Here is an 18,406-nt window from a genome sequence, read left to right as displayed (position 1 = left end):
AGACCAGACAGACAGATATTTTGAGGAAATTAAAGTGACTACTGAGTGGACAAATCCTACCAGAGTTGTATGGTTACATTTCTTTTGTTAATTAGCTTCAGGAGTCATATGAAAATACAAATTTTTTTTCCATTTCTAGCTTTTGGTAATTCTAGTGATGAACTAATGAACAAACAAGGAGAAATGTGAGTGGTGTCAACTTCAAAAAGTTCAGCAAAGCCATTATTTTTAAGAACTACCAACACCAAGGGCTGGAGAGAGGGCACAGCAGTGAGCAGAACTTGCTGCTCTTACAGAAGTAGGACTTGGCATGTCAGACAGCTCACAGCTCCAGGGCGTCTGATCCCCTCCTGCTCTTACACACGCAAATCCACACACACACACATGTACTCCATTTTTAAGAATAATAAAAATAAAGTGTTTAAAAGAGAAATGTTCTTACCATACCAGTATGAGTACTACCTTCCTCCAAAACAATAGTTGAAAACCCTCTTCTTTCATTGATCTACAGCTCATTTCAAGAGGCCCAGAATTGGCTTTTGTTTTACAGTCAATGGCATCTTATGGTAATTACCAAAGTTTCCTTTCATGGCAGTCAGATTAGTTCCTTTCTCAAAACCGTGGCCAGAGTTTCAGACACAAATGAAGGGGAAGAGGGCTCGTGTAGGCTCCCAGTTTCGGGTGATTCCTTCATCCTGGAGGGAAGGGCCTATTGAGCAGAGCATCCCCATATACAGCAGGGAGCAGAGGAAGGACATGGTTCAGAGGACATGCTCAGTAACCTACTTCCTCCTCCTAGACCCTACCTCCCACCATCACCATTTCCTAATAATTCCACCATGTTGTTTGTCTATAAGTCAGAGCCCCGTGGTCTAAATAACCCTGGAAACCCCTCAAAGACATAGCCAGAAATGTGTTTTACTAATCTCTTAGGTGCTCCTCAATCCTATCAAATTGATAATTAAGATTGACCATCACAGTTCTACATGGGCTGATGGGTCGTCATTTGATTGGAATGACATAATGCATCTTATGAGACATGTTATTCATTACCATACTTCACTAAAGGGCGCTCACGAACACCAGTGCGCCTAGTAATTTCTATCGAGCAAAATCACAACTTTTTATTAGTTAAATACTATATTTAAGGGGTTTCAGGATTCCCAAGATGCCAAATAATAGTTCTAGTGTTGGAACTTCAAACTAAGTCATCTTTTAAGGCAGAAGGGCTGATTCTCCCCACTGTGCGGTTGATCACCAGAATAGCACATTTGAAGTGTGACCCTGATGAGCTAGAAATAGCACAGAAACGTAAGGATGTCCTGATAGGAGATGACAGCAGTTTGGTATTTGTTGTTGTTGTTGTTGTTTGTTTGTTTGTTTCTGTCTCAGTGAAGTTTCTTTATCAATTATTACAGAGCCATGCTTGGATTAAAACAATCATCAAAGTAAGATTCTTTTGACCTTATCAGGTGTCCTTTTTACATGTGTGCTTTTATACATCAATATAGTTTTCTTTTTAAAATCTCATACTTGAAAATAAAACAAAGAAGCAACGAAGTCGCGCTCAGAGTCAGGAAGATCTCAGAGAGCAAGACACTCTTGAATTACAGAAACCAGTGAGACGTATGTCCCAAGAGGGAACTTTGGCAGAACACGCAGGTTGAAGCATTCAGACAACCCCGTGACATCACTTTTAGCCAGAGTTAGTCATTCCTATGCATCCCTCACTCTTGGCTCACAGGACTCACTGGCATAGTCTCTAAGTAGCCTAACAGAAAGGTCAGGGAGATGGTGAAAAGCACTGGCACTCTCCAGGAGTGCACTAACAGAAGGTGAATCACCAGGGCGGAGACAGCCTCTGAGGCAGAATCCACAAGCATGTTGGTGGAAAGGACCCCAGCTTCTGGGCCCTTTGGAGAAAGCAGTTATGTCCTTCTGCTTTGACCCAACCTGGCACTGGCTTCCTGAAGAAGGAACAATTCCACACTGTGGAGGCCTCTGGGATTTCACAGCTAACTGGACAAAGAAGGGTGGCAGATAGTTTATCAGGGTTCAGAGAGCATCCGTGTTTTCTTAAAGAAATGAATGCATCAAGAACAGACTAATGACTCGCTGGGCCAGTTGTAATTAAGAATGATGGTCAGGGCCTGGGAGATCGCTCTGGGTAAAAGTGCTTGCTGTGCAAGTCTGATGGCCTGAGCTTAGATCTCTAGACCCCCATGTAAAAAGCCAGATCAATAGCAAGCCTCTAACCCCAGCACTCACAGGATGAGGCAGAAACTTGTGGGCTGGCTAGCCTGGCGTATGTAGTGCAGAAGTACAAACAAGGGAAACACTATCTCAAACAAGGCAGAAGGTGAGAACAGATCCCAGAATTTGTCAACACATACACACACACAGACACACACACACAAGATTGCTTTTCTACCCGAAGGATGACAACCTGGAAATATTGGAATTTAATGATTTAGTGTTTTCTGAGCTAATCTGGTAGTCAGAAGACATCAGTGCAGTAGGAACAAATTCTGAGTTCATTCATATCTTTTTCTGTACCATCTTCTGTAGTGATTTTTTGCAAGCAATTATTTTAAGTATATTCTGCTTCTCCTTCTCTCCCCCATGCAAAATGAAATAATAAGTCATTAATCAGAGGGGTTTTTTTTAGCTAAAATCTGATCTTCTGGGATGTAGGAATGAAGCTTCCTGTGAACTGCGAGCTCATCCTGACTCTCTGCTTCAAAAGAGGGGAAGCCAGTTGTACAAGTTGCAGGATAGATCAGCAAATGAGCATCCTACTCCCGTTAGTGTGGGCAGAGAATCAGAAAAGGCCTCCCTGTCTGTTTTTAGAAGAACAGGCTGAGTGCTGAAATCCATGCCAGTTACCATCCTTGTCCATTGATGGCGAGTCTCCTCCGCCTAGAGCCACCGCCTACGCACAGCACGGAGAAGCTGACTTACTGAGGCCCAAAATGTTTTCTACAAATTAAAGCTAAAACAAACTGTGTCCATATATAAACTCCAAATTAATTGGAGAAGAAGAGCACACCAACCCATCTGGAGTCTTTAATTGTGGACATTTATTTTTTGTATTACAGAATGTACCCAAAGTAGGCCAGCGTCTATTTGCAGATTAGACTTCAGCCTGTCACCGCAAGAGTGGTTTATTTATTTCATCTTCACACTCTGATTTTCCAAAAGCTGAGTTCAGAGTAAGAACTAAACTCATTGCTCTTCTGAAGGCAAATAGCTCATTATTACCTAAGAAAGGTTTCTTGGGCTTCTGTATAACTCTGGCCACACAGCTCCTACCCAACAGCCTGGTTCATTTTATCCTATCCCGGAGGGGTTTCTTTCTAAAATGGACATTATTACTTAGATTTAAATATCACTGGTCCTATTAAATGTCTTCCCCTGCCTGATAGCAACTGCATTCCTAGAGCAAAATGGTGTAGAAATACATCAAGTCATATATTAGTAGTTAATTCCATTTCACTAGGTTTTTATTCCACATATCAGAATTATATAGGAGTTTTAGATTTTATGTACTGGTACACATTTTTACTTACACTCTTACCATCTTCTTATATAACTCACTCCTATATTTTATGTTAAAATACAATTTTACAAAGAAAGAAAATTTAAATTCTCAAGACAGAAGTTTGCATTTCATTTTAATACAAATAAAAGCAGGTTCAATCTATTTACCTGAGTAGTAACTGAATCTAAGATACAGAGTAATACTGGATTTATGCCATTGCAAGTTAATGCTTCTGCATAATAACCTTTGTGTCCATCACAATGAGATCACAGTTGCTCAGCAGAGTGTGTCCACTCAAGATGGGGCTGGCAGCCATCGTCTGTAAAGACATTAGAAGTAGGACACATTCAGAGGCAAATGAGTTGGTTCCAGAGACATTAATGTAATGTATCAGTGACTAAAGCTGGGAACTAAAGTCATAAATTTCATAGAAGAAAACACAAGGTTATTTCTCTGTAACCTTGGATTCAGTGATAGATTCTAAAATACAACCCACCAAAGTATGAACGACAAAAGAAAAATTAAATAAATATAAAAATATAAAAGTTATGTGCATCAGAGGATATTATCAGTAATAGGAGAATACTAGAAAACGAGGGAATTATCGTCAGGCCATATATCTAGTAAGGGTATAGAATCAATTGTGTGAGGACCTCTTTCAACTCAATAACAAAAACGTAAATAACTACATAAAATGATGAATTACTTGAATAGGTATTTCTTCAAAAATGAAAATAGTCATCAACTGTGTGGGAAAATGTTTAACATCTTTAGTTTTTTAGGCAAATACAAATAAAAAGAACAACGAGATGCCATTCTTCCTATACAGAGATGACTACAAAAAAAACAATTAAAATAGTAAGTGCTGGCAAGGATGTTGAGAGATCGGAGCCTTTATACATTTCTGATAGGAATGACGGGGTTCTGCCATCACAGGAAACAGCTTGTGCTTCTCAAAACATTTACAAAGAGTTTCATAAGACCCCAAATTCTACCTCTAGGTATATAAAGAGAAGGATTTAAAACAGAAGCTGTGTATGTTTCAGTCAGCAGCACAGCTCACAGAATATAGACACTATATGCTATCAGCAGGTGTGTGCATAAAATATCATCTTACATATCCAATAGTATTCATCCATAAAATGAACCGTAGCACATACCGATAATGCTCACACTCAGAAGCCTGAGGTAGGAGGATTATAAATTCTAGGCCAGCATAGATTGTATAGTGAGACCTTGCCAAAGGAAGAAGAGAGGAAGATGAAGGAGGAGGGGTGAAGATATGGCTACTGATGCCAGTTCCAACAAGAATGAAGTTCCAGTGCAGCATTCTATCTGAAGAAGCCAGACTCAGAAGGTCACAGATGTGTGGTTCTAGGTAGATGAGATACCAGAATGGGAAAGTCCAAAAACACAGATGCAAACAGGTAGGGGCTGAGGGACAGGGAAAGGGCCCTGTAGGGGATACTGCTTAAAAGGGTAGGGGACTGAATGCTTGAGTGATGGGGTGCTTGCACGTAGGTAGAGGTGGCAGTCATTCAACAACTTGAAAGTACCAAAAGCCACAGAATTTCTTGTTTCCGAATGCTTGTTTTGTATGATGTGAATTATCACCTCAATAAGACATAACAAAAATTCTATAATAAAAAATGACTGCGATTGTCAGCTGTACTCCCAGGACTTCTTAACAAGCACGCTCATGCAGATGTGTCTCGTGACAGTAGCTGGTAGAGTTTTGAATGGAGACTTGGTTCTAAATAATGAGTAATAGATCATGTATTCAACTTTAGTTTGGAAAATGGAAATAATAACATTAATTGATATTTCTTGTTTTTCTTTTTTCAGGACTCCCAACTTGTATCCTCTGGACACAATAATCCAAGTAAGAACTTTTCTCTAAAGCGTTCTGTGGAGAGGGCAGGGAAAGATGAGAAGCAGGCTTTACAGAAGCCACCAGGCAACACAAAAAAAGAGAGCCTTTTGTTTAGGCACCTCCTACATGTGCAGTGAGGCTCTTGATGACCCCGAGTGTGGGTATTCAAGGGGAGGGGGCCAGCGCATAGAGTAGTGCATGTCAAGGGGATTCCAGAAGAGAAGAGCACCGTGCTCCATTGGTCCCTAGTATATGTGAAGGAAATAAATTAAAAGGCATGTAACTAGATGCCTAAATTAAAAGAAAATGAATAGTCAAAGAAACCCAAACAGAAGGCGTCACAGTAAATGACCTTAGACTCTGTTAAGGAAACACACACTTGTTAAATGTGTTCTGTACCTTCTTCCAGAAATAGGCAGGCTGGGCTGGACAGCAAGGGGTCCCCATACTGAATCCAGTGGTTGGTGAAGCATGTGAACTCTGTCATCAGAGAGGGAGCATTCTGTGAAGGGAGAGCTTTAATTCTCTTCTGTGGCCCTACAAGTTGTTATTAATGTTGTCTGTGGCATTAAAAATGCATAAGCTCCCGGTTTGTGTCTTAAAAGCAAAACTCATGAAGACCAGGCATTGTTGGCTTCTCGAGCAGCCAGTGGGCTGGGAACAGGGCAGCCTTTGCTAGTTACAAAGCTATGGGAAGATAAAAATCACTCTGAATTAGTCGAGGCATCTGTGGAACTGAGACTCATCCTCTTGACGCCTGTAAGGCAGGAGAGTTTGGGAGAGAAGATGTCCACACAGTGTACTGGGAAGTTCCATAACATTCATGTACAGATAGAGAAAAGTCAATTGGGGAGGGGGTGATGGCAGTCTGACACAGGACTTTCCTGGAGCATGGGTACCAGTGAGGATTCTTTGTAATTCTTCTGTGACAAGTTCTTGGTGTTTAATAAGCTTATATTTTATAATATTGGGATATTAAGTATGTTCCTGTATAACTCACATATGAAAACACATGGTGTATGTCTGCATTTTATAATTTGGGAGAATGCTTGCTCAGGTGGCAGGTTGATCTTAAGTACTTCCTCCTCTCCAGTTTGGAATCCTCACTCAGTGACTAGGATGCTGTAGAAATGGAAGTCAATTAGCAGCAACCCTAGTTCAGGAAAGGGGCCTTTACTGAAGAACAGCCCTGGGCAGTGAAATTATAAATTGGACAGAAAAAGAAGCAACAAAGAGTATGTGTTAGTATGGGGAAGAGCCCCTGGGAGCCCCTGGGCAGGCTGTAGGTCTCCATTGAATCCCAGGAGAACAGCAGGCATGGATTGTCGTGATGGACAGCTGGACCATTCCATCCCTGTCACCCTAAGTCTCCATTCTAGCTAGTGCACATAGAATTTTCCACTTGATTTTCTTTTTTAAAAGCTCAAAAAACCAAAACCCCAGTAATATTTGCTTAAGAGATGAGCAGTTTACTAGATCTCCTCCTAAAGAGAAACAAACTAGACTCTTAAGATGATGCTAGATCTGGAGTGGGTATAATTCGGTGCTGGAAAAGGGGTCAGCTTTGTCAGCAAGATGACTAACCAAGAATTCTGGACATGCAAAGTAAAGTATTTCCTGCCTTGTTTGGAAGCAAAAGGAGGTGTTGGACTCCCAGCTCACCTCTTCTCTTGCGACATTCTAGCCAACATACCCTCTCCTGTTGCCTATCAACCCTTCACTCCCCACAAGGCACAGGTGTTCTAGAAAGCTCCATCAGTGCTCTGATGCAGAAATCAACACCTCAGTTGAGTTGACCAGCCTGTTGTTCAGACCTGTGAGCAGCAGTGAGCACTGAGAGGAGCCCTGACCACAGAGGACATCTGTGTCATTCTGGGCAAAGAGAAGAAGAGGCGTGAGTGTAGCTCAGTCTGCAGAAGGACCTGTAATTCATCGTCACAGAATGCTGTGAAAAATAAATTGCTGATTAAATGACCTTAAGAATGATCAATAAGCCGGGCGATGGTGGCGCACGCCTTTAATTCCAGCACTTGGGAGGCAGAGGCAGGCGGATCTCTGTGAGTTCGAGACCAGCCTGGTCTACAGAGCTAGTTCCAGGACAGGCTCCAAAGAGAAACCCTGTCTCGAAAAACCAAAAAAAAAAAGAATGATCAATAAAATAAAAATTTAATAGACTCTCATAAAAGCAATAAATAATAGACTCTCATAAAAGCAATAAATATTAGTTCAAGGCCCAAATCTGACATATACTATTGAAACCTCTTTGCTTTACTGATAAACAGATAAGAAAAGTCAAAAGAGGCTAAAGTAAACAGACAACCAAGACAGCAGCATCCAGTTGATAGGAATACAAGAAACAAGTCAAAAACTAAATAAACCTCAAATAACATCCCCAAGAAAATAGCAACATACATTTTTAAAAAACACTTTATGTAAAACAAAAGAGTCTGTGCCCAAGATTTTACCAAGTAAAATCAGAATTCTTGTATTTGAATTCTGAAACTCAGAATGTTTGTTGAATTAAAGAAGAGGTAGAATAAAAAAATGAGAAATAGAGTAAAGAGTGAAAAAATTTGAAGAGATACTAAGTCACATTTATATAAATGAAAAATGGAAATTAAGTTTTCTTTGAGCAGGTTTGATATCACGTTTGAGATTGTTGAGAAAGACTAATGAATTAGAAAACTGAACTTAAGTAATCTGAAGAGTGCAGCATAAGAACGCCAGGAGCGGAACAAAGAACAGGGACGTTAAGAAGCACGGGGATGAGGCAGGACCGTCTGCCGTATACCTGTCTAGAACTCCAAGAGCAGGCGAGACAGGGCCCGTAGTGAAGGGCGTGACCTCTGAGAATTATCCAGATGGAAAACTAACCCAAAGGTTCATTCTACCCAAGTGATATTGACGGGACAGATGGAAAGAAGCCCACGTGTGTATTTTACTGCAAGACATGGAAGCTTTGTTTATAAGAAAGCAAGCAAACGCCTCCATCTGACCTCACAGTAGCAGCAGTGGAAATGAACAGGTAGTGGAATTATAGCTGCAGTTAGCTGAAGGAACCTAGTTATCAGTTGGAAATCTAGCAGGCTAGAAAGGTGACTTCACATTGAAGGGTGGGTGCCTCTTGCAGAGGACCAGAGTTTGGTCCCAACTCACAACCACATGTAATCCCAGATCCAGGAGATTCAACACTCTCCTTTGACCTTGTGTGGCTAACACAGATATATAAGTAAATTTTAAACCTTTTTATTTTAAAAACTATGTACAGATACATTAAGTAAATATTAAACCCTTTTATTTAAAAAACTATACACAGATACATAAATAAACATTAAACCTTTTTATTTTTAAAGCCAGGTAATTGAAGGCAAAATTAGATGAAATGAATGTTATTATAGTATATGTTTATAGTGACTAATTTTAGAAATTATGTGTTTTATATAAAAATTTCACAAACATAACTTAAACAATCCTACAACTATTTATCTAAAAAATGGCTTAGTCATTTTTTTTTTTGCTTTCGAACATCTTTTCAAAGAAATTTTCTTTTTAAAATTAAGTTACTCCGAGTCTTTAAAATGAACCGAGTGCTTTTAAAACCCGAATGAAACATGATTTAACATTTCATTTATACTCTTTGTGTGCATTCATATTATCACAATAAAACAAACATATTTCACAGCAAGAAAGGGATTCAGTAGCTAGGAAATATGTGAAACAAGGCTTAGTCATTTTAAAAGTAAAATCATTTTACGCAGTGGTAAAGCTGGTTGCTTCTTACCAGGAATTCCACCAAAAACAGCAAGTAACTTCGAGCTGGCGCCCTCTTTTGGACAGTCCAGTATGAAGGGCGGCAGTTCCCCACTCCCTCAGGCCACCATAACCTTGATGTCAACACTCAACAAGAACTGTACAAGAAAGAAAAGTTGTAACTGATTTTATTAATGATCCAAATGCATAAGCATCCAAGAGGATGTTGCTAATTAAATCTAGCAGTGTATAAAATACATTTCAAAGTATAAGAGCTAAGAAATCCTATTGTTCTGGTAACTCAAAATCAGATTCTTTTCAAATAGTGATAGAATTTACCGTAGTAATTATGAAAAGAAAAAATATATTTAATCCAAGACATTGAAAAAATATTTGATAAAATTCTATATATGTTATTTAGAAAAAAATGTCTTAGCAAGTTGGGCATAGAAGACTAACTCATTTCCACAGTTGCCCGTGTTTTTAAGGGAGAAGTTCCTAGGAATTCTTCTCTTTTGTCTTTAACTGCACCCTCGACAGCTTAGGCTAAGGCACCATTTCAAGACCGATACCTCAGGATAGAATCCTTGGCCATAGCCGTAAACTAAGAAAAAAGAAGATGTGGTGTTCATTAGGATGGAAACATCAGAACTCATCTCCCCAAATGATGTAATCATCAATATATTGATAGAACACTGAAAAACCCTACAGATGAATTATTAGAATTAATAAGATTTAACAATGCTCTATTCACAATCAATTGCATTCTCCTGATTTAAAAATAAAAGAAAAATCACAGCTAAAAATATCTGACATTGGCACAGAAATAATTCCTAAGCAATGAATCTGATAAACTACATAAGAAAGTGATGAAAAATTGAAAAAACTATTGAGAAATATTACAGACGACCTCAATGAATAAAGTGACTAGTATCTGGTACAGACATTAGAAGGTGTGATGTAAAAAATTATCCTTCTCTGTACATTGTAGATTCAATGCAATGCCATCCAAGTTCAAATATTTGTATAGATAGAAGTAGGCAGTCTGGGCCTGTAATTTATATGATAGAGCAAAAGATGAGAATGGCAAAGACATGAACAAGAATGAAGCTTGCACCTTGTCTTTACCAGCTACATCAAAACAACCAAAGCCACACGATAAAGGTAGCTAGACTAGTGGTGTGACAGATCGTGAATGCATGGGAATTGTCACGCTGAACCTAGTACAGTGGCCAGTGTCGATAAGCAAGTGTCTTGTGCTGGAATACTTGGGATGGGAAACAATGAAATTACGTCTTACCTCGCATCATGTACAGAAGTTAACCTCGGGTATTTTTCAAAGACCAGTGAAACCGTGCTTTTCGAGAGTGGTAATGGAGCACCTTATTTGTCTCTTCGGTAAATGCAAAGATGGCAAAGGAAACTATTGGCAAATATCATTTCGTTGAAGTTAAAAACATAGTTCAGTCAGAAATACCAGTGGAAAAAGCAAAAGGCTAAACTTTGGGATGCTTTCTCTTATTATTTAGGCTTATAGTTTGTGTTTCTGGTGCTTAAAAGGTCACCGTGTGTGTTGGGACAATAGGTCACTGCATTGAATCAAAACTGGGTTTTATAAAATGGTGCAAAAGAACCAGTACAAAATCTGAGTCTCATTGGTTCTCAGAGGCATGCAGGCATCACAGTGAAATTCCATTCCACACTGCTCTATTCCCTGAAGAATTGTAAATTTCGACTTTCTACTTTGGGACATAGCAAAGCCCTGCAGTCCAGAGCTTCTAGTATCTGCAGGGAAAGGTGTTCATGAGTGTTGCAAATGCACCGTTCATATGGGTCACAGTATACTTCTGTAGCTAGCTGATGCTGCTAGCCGCAAGGCTGAACCAACCCAGAGCTGTGTCCACCCTAAATGCTGTTCTTGAGTGTCCAAAGTGAGTCTCCGAAGACTAGCTGGCAGCATGACACCTTTCATGTAAAATGTAGAAACAGCAGTGGCTGAGAATGTATTCCTGGGTGGTGAAACCTATCCGGAAAAAAAAGGGAAGGCTTAACTGGAATCCTCTTTCTAGGTAGCTGGCAGGAAAGAGGATGCAGTCCACTGGGCCCACTCAGGAGGCACAGGATTACTTGCCAATGTTTATTTCCAGCCTGGAAGGTTTTCTCATAGTCCATTTTAATTTTTAAAAACTACCTATACGCATCCATTACATATGCATTTTATGTGCACTAAAGGTGCATACTGTTTAGAAATCTTAGGAAAGGCCTGGCCTTGACTTGAGAAAAACTAACCCATGGAATGATGGACTATCAGAGCGAGAACCACTGGCCGCAGGTGCCAGGAGCATTTACATTATACAGATGAGGAGGGGAAGGGTTCCTTCTGCATGAGTCATCTCTTACTCCCTTGTTGGTTATTATTTAATACTTGTATTATACTGAAAGTGCTCGTTATTGGTTTATAATTTCTCTAATGGACCTATGAGCAAATGGAATGATTAATTCATTAAGTTAATATTTATGATGGCTTATTAATGATTATGATTAAACAGACTATTTTAAAATTTGACTGTGTTGAACAAGAAAGGATGAAGGAAAAGACATGTGGGCGAGCCTCCTCACTTTACACTATATAAAAAACAGAAGCTGAGGGCCTACAGAGATGGCTTAGCTGTTAAGAGAAGTTGCTCTGTTCCCAGCACCCCCATGGCAGTTTGAAACTGTCTTTACTCAGTTCCGACAGATCTAATGCCCTCTTCTGGTCTCTACAGGCATTGCACTTCTGTGGTGCACGGATATGCAAGCAGGCAAAACATCCATACACGTTAAATAAAAATACATAATTATTTTTCAAAAGAAGCTGATTAGTCAAGAAATAGGAGATTATTCTCTATTCTTTCTTTAGAACATATAAATCTTTCTCTTTCTTAATGTGAGAAATAAAAGATTAAAAGCAAACTTAAAAGTTAAAAGTACATATTAGAAACAGCTGAATCAGTGAAAATTATAGAGGGAAAATTTATTACATTAATGAGAACAGATAAAATCTAAAGTAGATACATCTAAAGTTATAAAATATTTGTATTTATTGGAGTAATAATTGGAGGATAACAGAATTAAAAACACAAGTGAAGTTGCTGGGTTTTTTCATGGTCGAATTCTCATGCTGTGAGCGTGAATTCCCATGATGGACAGTGAAGAAAAGTCCAGCACAGACAGATGGTCTTTTGTGAAAACTTCAGCAGAATACAATTCTATCTGGCGGACCTTTTCTGGTATTTCATTAATTTCAATAACATTTCAGTTAAAATTTTAAAAGCAAGGTGTAGTTCCTCATAATCTTCTTAGAAACAACATATCTAGCAGTTTTTCTTTTATTATCCTTTTTTACTTTTTAAATTCTCTTACAGTGTGTTTTGATCATTTTCATTCTTCTTCTTCGAAGCCATCCCAGATCTTCCCCTCCTCCCTTCGTACCAACTTCATGTTCTTCCTCTTCCAAAAATTAAAAAGCAAGATATCAGATCCTGAGCCTAGGCAGTTTGGATGTTCACCTTACTAGACCTGAATGGAGGTGGGCGGTCCTTGGACTTCCCACAGGTCAGGGAACCCTGATTGCTCTTCAAGCTGATGAGGGAGAGGGACTTGATCGGGGGAGGGGGAGGGAAATGGGAGGCGGTGGCGGGGAGGAGGCAGAAATCCTTAATAAAGAAAGAAAGAAAGGAAGGAAGGAAGGAAGGAAGGAAGGAAGGAAGGAAGAAAGAAAGAAAGAAAGAAAGAAAGAAAGAAAGAAAGAAAGAAAGAAAGAAAGAAAGAAAAAGATATCAGATCCTAACAACAGAACACAAAGAACACTGGACTCCACGTGTCCAAACTCTTTTTCTGTCAGGAAGATGGCCACTGTGACACTAGCAGTGTATTTGGTATCTCTACAACAATCTGAATTAGATTTGGGTTTTTATCTTTACCTCTGCCAGGCAGAATACCAGGCACACAAGAACCCTCAGTGTGCGTAATCAGTTAGAGAGGAAGCTGCTGTCATTGAGTGGTCTACTGAGTGAGCTGTTTCATGCCTGTACCGTAAAATGGCGACTGTAACATAAAAATTCGAAGCTACCCTCAGCCCAACGTTCTACTTTCCATTTTAGTGGTGGACATCAGAAGACTCTGTAAAACTGAAAACATGCATCATACGTGTGTGAAAACATGTATCATACACACACACAAATGGTGAATAGCTGGAATGACGGCTAGAGGGAAGGAAGGGAGAATGAGTGGATAGGAAGGAAGGGAAGGAGGAGTACGGATGGATGGATGGATGGATGGATGGATGGATGGATGGATGGATGGATGGATGGATGGAGGCTTTGTGAACAAAGATGCTTGGTACCAAGCCTGATGACCTGTACTCAACCTATGGGATCCACCATAGAAACCAAAAAGGTAGAAGGAAAGAACCAACTCCCACAGATTGTCCTGGAACATACCTGCCATGGCAGGGATGCCACACACGCATGCACACACACACACACACACACGCATGCACACACACGCACACTCGCACACACACACACACACACGCACGCACCTGCACATTGGATAAAATGTAAAAAAAGGCTAATATTTTATACATATATATTATGCATATGTACATAATACATGTTCACATATGTCTGTATGTTCCTTTCTGTGCTTCATTTTCCCCTTCTCTCTGGATTCTATTTCTTTATGCAAAATGACCACCCTGTACTTCTTCTGCCTTGTTTTTTAATGAACAATGCAGATTCTCTCCCAAAGAGACCAAAGTGGTGGCATCCAAGAGCTAACTTGAAGGTGACTCCCAGATATCTTCTTTGCGGGGTGCAGGTACCCACTTGCCAATTCTTGGTCTTGAGACTTGGTTACCTCACCCCTGTCACTTTCCCTAGGGGCCTGATGAAGTAGTGACGATTCTCCATAGCTCAAGCCCTTGAACGTTTCAAATGAACTTCAGAAATTGCATCACCTAAATTTTCAAAGAATTTGGGGGTTTAATTTGCTTGTATTTTCTTCCTGAAAGACAACAAACAATTGTAATCCCCATCTCAATCTTGGCCTTGCTTTTCCCCAGAAAGGGTCCCTCTCTTTGAGCACTACGGTTGCCGAGAGCAGCCGCTATCAGACTGCTCCTGTAATGTCCCTTTTGGCCCTCCTTATTCTGTTTTCCCTGTTGCCACAACATAAGTAAGTGCTGCTAAGAGCAGAGACAATCAGCTGCAGCTTTGTCCCCGTGCTGAAGACAGCCCACGATGCCTCCAGCCCTCAGGGCCCATGTGCAATCCAACCTGGGCCCTCTCAGCCTGCGGGCTACTCGGCAGCATTCTTGGTCAAGGTAAAACATTGACTCAGACATCCAGTCAAGGTCTTCCTTCGTCTCGTAATGATCCCTTGTTCTCTGACGTGAAATTTGGGAAGCGTATCTTGTCTAGTCCTCCATCACAATGGTGCCTTGGTGTGGCTGCTGGCAGCTGTTCCCCGGGAAATGTAACCCACTTCTCCAGACTCAGGGGAGGGGGAGGAGGGTCAATGGATATGAGAAGAATTAGATCCTCTTTTAGTTTTGTCTTGGATAATACAGGTGCTGTGGCTGTATTTTGGAGTTGTGACAGGAATGGGGGTTCTTCTGGGAAAATGATTCTGGAAAGTACTAAATTAGGTTATTTTCCAGGCCACTTGACTAGACCTTACATGTCTCCTAAATGAATTTACCACTGCTCTGCCCAGAAGACCCAAACGAATAGAAAACTCAGAGTGTTAGAGCAAGCATCAGGCTGCTGTGTCTGCTTCTATCTCAACATGGTTTTACCTGGGTCAGGAACCAACTAGTCTGCTTGGTATCAACATAAGTGTTTGGGCTTTTTTTTTTCCCTTTCCTTTGGACGTGCTTGGGACTGAGGAACTGTCCTTTGTGAGAGTTCTGGCACAGCATAGACACGCAGCAGAGTTATATCTGAGGTAGCTGTGTGCAGCTATCTTCCCCTCCTCACAATTGCTTCATCTCCAGTAGGAAAATACGGGGTGGGCTTTTGAGCTCAGTTAGGACACTTTCTTTCGGAGGTTCGCTGTGTAATCCAGGAGGTCGTTCCCCAAATGATGCCACAAGCCAGTGTTTGGATAGGATAAGTGTTTGGGTAGAAGGGGCTGAGCAGAAGCAGAGGGTCCTGGAAGCTGTCAGGCCTGATTTGAAAGCAACAGCCAAGAAAGTTAGCTGCTGCCACTGGGCCTGTCTCCTGCCACTCAAAACTTTGTGCTGGGTTTGTCCAGTTATTGGCACTGCAGAGCCCTCCGTAGTAGCCATAGCATGAACAGCTTTTTTTCCCCCTTCTGCTGCCACAAAACCAGAGGAGCTCCTTATAAAATGAGGGTACACATTTCAAACCACAGTTGGCCCAGGATTAAGTATTACCTTATGCCTGTTGTGAAAAGAATTTGGACTCCTTCCAGACTCCTAAAACTAAATCCCCAATAGCCACGTCCCATGCAGATGCTCTTTTACTTACCTCTCAGATGGTCAGAAAGGATTTCTGGTTTATATCTTATTCGGCTTTTATTGGGAGCCCCAAAATCTGCTGCCAGAGTTCTCCATGGGGTGAAATTCTTGGACATTTCACGGCTATGGCTCCAGCACTCTGTGAAATTCTCTCCAAGTTCCAATTCAGCCTGACCCCATTTGGCTTGTGTTAGCAGAAGGGATCAAAGTTCAGAGTGCCTTGGATGTACAATGCTAATGAATTTATTTCCTTAAACTTTCTGTAAAGTGTAGTGGAGGGAAACTGATTCCATCTGTAAGATATTCATCTTCTGGCAAGGTCTGCATGCCTTGTCTCTGCTTGTTTGCAATAGCTCCTTGGTACCTCTGAAGGCTCTGGGCCTGGGCAGTTGTATTGCCAAAGCAAAATTATTTTTCACATTCGGTTCCCAAACAATAAAAGATGTTTTAAAAGCCTCCCGCTGCCCATTTTGAAAGCTTGTTAATAGGAACATAGAAATATGTTTAATCTTAAATCTTAAGGACTGGGAGACTGATGTTGGTGTTTTTTCTCCACTTCCTTTTTAAGAGAAAGCTGACGCGGAGCCGGAGAGTCCAGACAATGGCACATCGAATACATCGTAAGTGTCTTTCACGTTTCTCTCTGAGATGACTGTTCTTTAATATGCCGTATAAAATGAAACAGGGCAAGTATCTTGTAATGGTGGTAATCATAGTGGAAGGAGGCCCATGGTTCTCTTTTTTCATGATAATGTCTTTTTAAATGCTTTCGGGTACAGACATACTTTGAGGTTTTATGCCTTAGCATTGAAAAGGAGATCTTGCAAATGCAAATGTTCTTCTTTATAAAGTGTGAATATAATTAGACTGGAGAGTGTGTACTAAGGGAGGATGGAGATAAGCCCTTTAAAATTTGGCTGGAAACTTTTAACACTGACATAAGGTTTGCTGAACTTTCTACACATACTGGAAGACATTCTGTCCCACGTGGCCGTGAAGTACCCAAGTCATTTAAAAAGCCTGCCATCTGCAGTCCCACCTCCGAAATATGTGGCAAACACAACTACAGATACCTCTGAGATCGCAAGAGCTCATTGATGTTTTCAAGTAAAGTATTTCTTAAACATGAGAAAAGACATTTAGAAGGTGTCTCGTCTTTGCATTTCCATCTTTCCCTTCTCAGTACTGAAAGAATATACGTATGTTTTTAATGGTTAATATGATACCGCGTTGAGATCCCCGGAGCTCGGGAAGCAGCTCAGTTGGTAAAGTGCTGAGCCATGCGGTGTGCGCTTTGAATCTCAGCACTGGGGGAGCGGTCACGGACAGATGCGTGGAGCTCAACAGCTAGTCAGTCTTGCCTCCGTGAGCTCCAGACCAGTAGGTGGCCGATGTCATACAGTAGCACTATCATTCCTGTTATCTGATACACCAGTGTAGTACATAATGGCTGTGAAGCAGAAGCTAACAAACGGCTGTTTCAGCCTCATAAGCATCCATAAGGTCTTCCTCCTTGAACACATTTATTTTGATCACCTTTGGGGAGTGAAAGATGTTTATTATAAAAATGACTTTTTTTTTTTTTTTTGTTTTTCGAGACAGGGTTTCTCTGTGGCTTTGGAGCCTATCCTGGTAGCTCTGTAGACCAGGCTGGTCTCGAACTCACAGAGATCCGCCTGCCTCTGCCTCCCGAGTGCTGGGATTAAAGGCGTACGCCACCACCGCCTGGCTATAAAAATTACTTTGTGATTGTATCTGTTCCTGGATCATTGCTCTACCTATTAGCAGCCACAGTCTGTGGCGCAGATTTGTCTTATCTTTTGTCCAGATCTCTTTTCATCTGTAGAGCTCCTCTGGCTTGCACAGGGTGGCTGGATGTTCAGTAGTTGATATGACTATAGGTTGTGTCTCTCATGATACTACTCTGAAAGTTCTAATGAGTTTCATTGTATTTTCTCATGAAATACTAGATATGACAGTTCTAAGTGCTTAAAATGTTGCTATAAGTTTAAGTTATGCTGTAGAATATAATGGGAGAAGAGTTTTAATGCCATCTGGAGGCATTCTGGAGAACTGAAAAGGGCAGAGTCTCTGAAAATTGTAGTTATTTTGAGTACAATTTGGATGGGATAAAATGCACAAACTGGAGTATGCATTTACCAATAGAAGTAGTGGTGAAATAGTTGTGTTTTGTCATTTGATAAAACATTGATCATTTTAATTGTAGCAATCTTTCAAATTCTTAACAAAATCATTTCCTAGATAGACAAAATAGCATCAAAAATACGTTAGTAAACCGTCACATACTATACCTAACTTTACATAATCTTAAAATCCCGTTCACTAGACACCAATTTTACTCAAGTAGTTTTAATGGTCTTCTTTGTTCACTGTGCATTTCTGTAGCATCTGCTCCCTAAAATGTCAGTTTCCACTGCTTGGTGCTTCGTGTCTTCTAATGTGTAAAAAAAGTAGGCAGGGTAAGGAGTTAAGTTTAAGACCTCTGGTGATAGGAAGTTCTCAGCCCACCTCCCTGCCTCCTCACCCAAAGTGGCCCATTGTCACTTGCTTCATGGTTGTCACTCAAACCAGGTAACAGAAAAACAGAACTGAGGTTGCAAGGATCTCTTAGACGTGGGGCATTGTGGACTTGGGAGTCTTGAGAGTCTCTTCAGAGCTTTTCTGCAATCCTTCTGTTATACTCAAGCAAAAGGAA

At 40.6% G+C, this 18,406-nt stretch overlaps 1 protein-coding gene across 4 annotated transcripts in view; it reads left to right on the top strand.

Moving 5' to 3' along the window:
* The window catches only part of Aff3 (AF4/FMR2 family member 3), a 463,220-nt gene that overhangs the window by 306,977 nt on the left and 137,837 nt on the right, over positions 1-18,406 (top strand). For all 4 annotated transcript variants that reach the window (XM_026785525.1, XM_013351073.2, XM_026785526.1 and 1 more), the window contains 2 exons: positions 5,387-5,423; positions 16,259-16,310. In XM_026785525.1, coding sequence (XP_026641326.1) covers positions 5,387-5,423; positions 16,259-16,310 — 89 coding nt within the window. The remainder of the gene's footprint in view (positions 1-5,386; positions 5,424-16,258; positions 16,311-18,406) is intronic.

This window comes from Microtus ochrogaster, linkage group LG2, assembly GCF_000317375.1.
Source record: "Microtus ochrogaster isolate Prairie Vole_2 linkage group LG2, MicOch1.0, whole genome shotgun sequence".
In the NCBI taxonomy this organism is placed as follows: Eukaryota; Metazoa; Chordata; class Mammalia; order Rodentia; family Cricetidae; genus Microtus; species Microtus ochrogaster.
The sequence above is the reverse complement of the archived record's forward strand: the minus strand, read 5'-3'. Positions and strand labels throughout refer to the sequence as shown.